This window comes from Myotis lucifugus, unplaced genomic scaffold, assembly GCF_000147115.1.
Source record: "Myotis lucifugus unplaced genomic scaffold, Myoluc2.0 scaffold_0, whole genome shotgun sequence".
NCBI classification, from domain to species: domain Eukaryota; kingdom Metazoa; phylum Chordata; class Mammalia; order Chiroptera; family Vespertilionidae; genus Myotis; species Myotis lucifugus.
Genome location: NW_005871048.1, coordinates 37,232,198 through 37,236,003, shown reverse-complemented (window position 1 = coordinate 37,236,003; position 3,806 = coordinate 37,232,198). Strand labels below are relative to the sequence as shown.

The window sequence follows — 3,806 nt, the reverse complement described above, 5'->3', positions numbered from 1 at the left end:
AAATACCCTTGACCCCAAACCCAACGATCCCCATTTTTACTCTATCATCTCTATATATTGTAGACATTCAAACAACAAATAGAAGCATTACCTCGAGTTAAAGTTAGTCGGCATAAAAAAAAATACATAAAACAAAACTAAAAAAAACAAAATAAAGTAACAAATAGCATAAACAACCTTGCGACCCCTACCCCTAAACAACTCAAAATACTGGGCTGCCGCCGACCCTCACTGGTACAGATGATTCAAAAAAGGGGCAATGGGAGGGGCGTGCCCCGGACCGCGGGCTCCCGCACCGGCGCGCCCCGCTCCGTCCCGGCCCGTCCCCGCCGCCCGCGGAGCAGGTGAGGCCTGGACTCCTGCGCCCGCCTGAGGCCTGCGCTCCGCCCGGCTTTTCGGGCCGCCCCGAGGCGAGGGAGGGGAGGCGCTGGCGGCGGCGCCGTTCGCGGCTCCTTACCGCTTCACCACGCCGGTTTTGATCTTGATTTGTCTCACGCGAGGATCGGCCATGGTCCCTCGAGCGCCGCGGGAAGGAGGGGCAGAGAGTCGGGGTAACCGTGCTGCGAGCGTGCGCGGAGGAGGCGGTCGCGTCGGCAGAGTCGCCACGGCCTCGCGCGCATGCGCAGACCCCGGCGCAGGCCGGCGCCCCTGCCACGCCCGGGGCGGTAGGACCAGGTCGGACGGCCACGCTTCGCGCCCGCGGCTGGGCCGGCCGCCGCTCGCTTCTCCTCTCGGGGAGCCCGCCTCCGTCTCTCCCCACAGCACTCCTTCAGGGCTCTCCCCTCACTTTAGCGTGGACACAGCTATACACTCTTCCCGTCGCCACAGCCGGCGTGTGTGGGGAAACTTCAGTGTCTTCCCTACGGACAGGTTGGGCGGTGACATGGCTTTGCGAGATTACCCGCTTTAGTGGTCAAAAATCGTAGTAAAGATATTTTCGGTGTCGTTATCTGGTATCAAACAGGCCAAAGCGATGTACCTTTCATGAAATAAACTACCATCATGCACACAGTCAAGAAAATGCTTACCCTCTTCCCCAGACCCCTGCAAAAAGTGCTTGTAGGTATGTGCCTCCTAAAGGAAATGACTAGAGGACTTAGTCGGGTAATCATCACCGAGGGTGTAGCTTAAATATTTAACTTACGAATATGTGTGTGGCACACAAAAGCTTGGGCCTGGTGGTCAAACCAGCTGACATTCGGGCCCCACCCTTTAAAGGCCAGATGACATTGGGCACGGGAGCTACTGAACCTCCCTACCCAGCCTGTTGCCTCGTGGGCGGAGCGGAAATAACGCCCACTTCACGGAGTGCAGAGGAAGGTGAAAGCTCAATGCCTGGCGCACTGTAGATGCTCAATAACTTTCGACCATATATAACAGCGGTTCTCAACCTGTGGGTCGCGACCCCTTTGGGGGTCAAACGATCCTTTCACAGGGGTAGCCTAAGACCATCGGAAAACACATATATAATTACATATTGTTTTTGTGATCAATCACTATGCTTTAATTATGTTCAATTTGTAACAATGAAAATACATCCTGCATATCAGATATTTACATTACGATGCATAACAGTAGCAAAATTACAGTTATGAAGTAGTAACGAAAATAATTTTATGGTTGGGGGTCACCACAACATGAGGAACTGTATTAAAGGGTCATGGCATTAGGAAGGTTGAGAACCACTGATCTATAATAATAAAAGGGTAATATGCTAATTAGACCGGATGTCCTTCCAGATGTCCTTCCAGATGACCTTCTGAATGAAGCCAGAGCTGTGAGGGAAGCCGGGGTCCCAGGTGCCAGAGGGAAGCCGGTGCTGGCAGCCAGGGGAAGGAAGGCCTACTCTTGCACGAATTTCGTGCATCGGGCCTCTTGCTGTTTTATATTTTCAAAAAAAAAATGTATCTGTTGCATAAAATGAGGTGCCCCTCTGCATCAGCCTCTTCCTAATGGAGTTCTCCAAGGAAGGCTGGGCATCCACCTAGTGTCTTTGCCCTTCCCTACACTTGATTTTACTCATTCTGGCTCTCAGAGCTGGCTCTGGAACACCCTTCCACCCTGCCAGTCCAATACCCTTATTTTATTTTTTAAAATCTATTTTTATTAATTTCAGAGAGGAAGGGAGAGAGATAGAAACACCAATGATGAGAGAGAATCATGGATCAGCTGCCTCCTGCATGCCCCCTACCGGGGATCAAGCCTGAAACCTGGGCATGTGCCCTGACAGGAATCAAACAGTGACCTCCTGGTTCATAGGTCCACGCTCAACCACTGAGCCGCATCAGTCGGGCTAATACCCTTATTTTAAATCCAAGGTCAAACCCCACCTTCTGGAGAAAATCTACCACAACAGACCACCACCCACCCGCCCCCCTCCCGCCCGCCTGTTCAATGCTCCCTCCATACTTTGGAATCACCCAATATTAATTTTTCTTTTAAAAACTATTGAGTCCTTCACAAGTGTGTGATCACTCTCCTAGTTGGATTATAAGCTTCTTTAGAGGCAAGAATCTTGTCTTCCATAAATATTCCTCCTCTAATCTACACCTGTGTTCTGTACACAGCAGGAGCTAAACTCAGTAACTATTGCCGTCCAACTGGCTGGCACACTGAAATGCAATTTCAAGTGAAGCAGCAGAGCAATGAAATACTGGGGGCAGGGGATGAGTGGAATCAAAGAAAACAAAAACCCAGAAGACTCACCAAAGGTAAATGCTACCATTAGAAATCCAGTAGCTCATTAATACAAAGTTACTGGGCAGTCCCATAAGCCAAAGAAGCAACAGCAGCCGCCAAACCCACAAACCAAAAGATTGTGTGACTAGGGCTCTTGTTACTGTCAAGGATCTTCTTTCAGTCAGATAACAAAAGCCATATAACTCTTCATATTTTCCTCTTTGCCTTGTTTTCCAGAACCTCAGAGCTTGGTTTTAGGCTGATTTGCAGGAGTTTCCCTCATCCTAGGTTTTCTAATGTAAATACTCCCTATCTCCCCCAACCCCAACTCTACTTCCACCCTTTTGTCCTTTTTCTCTTTGTTTTAATGATTTTGTATCTATGACTTTCCTGTAAACCAGTAATAAATAGATGTAACACACCAGCCAAAACACCTCTGCCACTGCTGCTGTGTACCCAGGCCTATGCCCAGGCCCTCGAGAACAGTGTGTTTATCTGTGTCTGTGAGTACCATATTGTATGCTTGAGGCTATGCGTTTAGATCATGAAGTTTGGCCACACTTCTAAGGATAGGGGATCAGGTGAAATTGTTCCTACTGTCAGTTTACAGTAGTTGTAAAGAGCTTTAACTTTGGGGCCCAACTAGGGTCACATCCTAGCTCTGCTTACTAACTGTAAACTTGGACAAGTTACTAACCTCTTTATGTGCCAGTTTCTTCATCTCTGAGATGTGGGTGATAATAATAATAGTACCTACCTCATAAGGTTGTTATAAAACTGAAATGAGTTAATATTTATAAAGTGCTTAGGATAGTGCTTGTACTTATTAAGCCCCATACAAAGTGTTCATTAAATAAATGTCACCTAGGAAGGAGGTCCTAAGTAGGAGACTAAGAACACAGTGGGACATATAGTCAAATGAATATAGAAATGTACATGTTATCGTTAATGAGATCATGCTGAATTAATATTTGACTGTTTACTCCGTATAAAAAGGACCCATGTTGGACTTACTTACCACTGTATCCCAGCATGTAGCAATGCCTGGCACATCATAGGCACTCAATAAATATTTATTAAATGAATGAATGCTGCTTTAAAACGACTTTTTCCCCCATTTCATAATG

General features: G+C 47.6%; 1 protein-coding gene across 1 annotated transcript in view; it reads right to left on the bottom strand.

The window, feature by feature from the left end:
• Positions 1–623, bottom strand: part of TBCA (tubulin folding cofactor A) — a 55,368-nt gene extending 54,745 nt beyond the window's left edge. Inside the window, exon 1 of the mRNA XM_023750488.1 lies at positions 458–623. Coding sequence (XP_023606256.1) covers positions 458–510 — 53 coding nt within the window. The 5' untranslated portion in view covers positions 511–623. The remainder of the gene's footprint in view (positions 1–457) is intronic.
• Between the last annotated feature and the right edge of the window lie 3,183 nt (positions 624–3,806).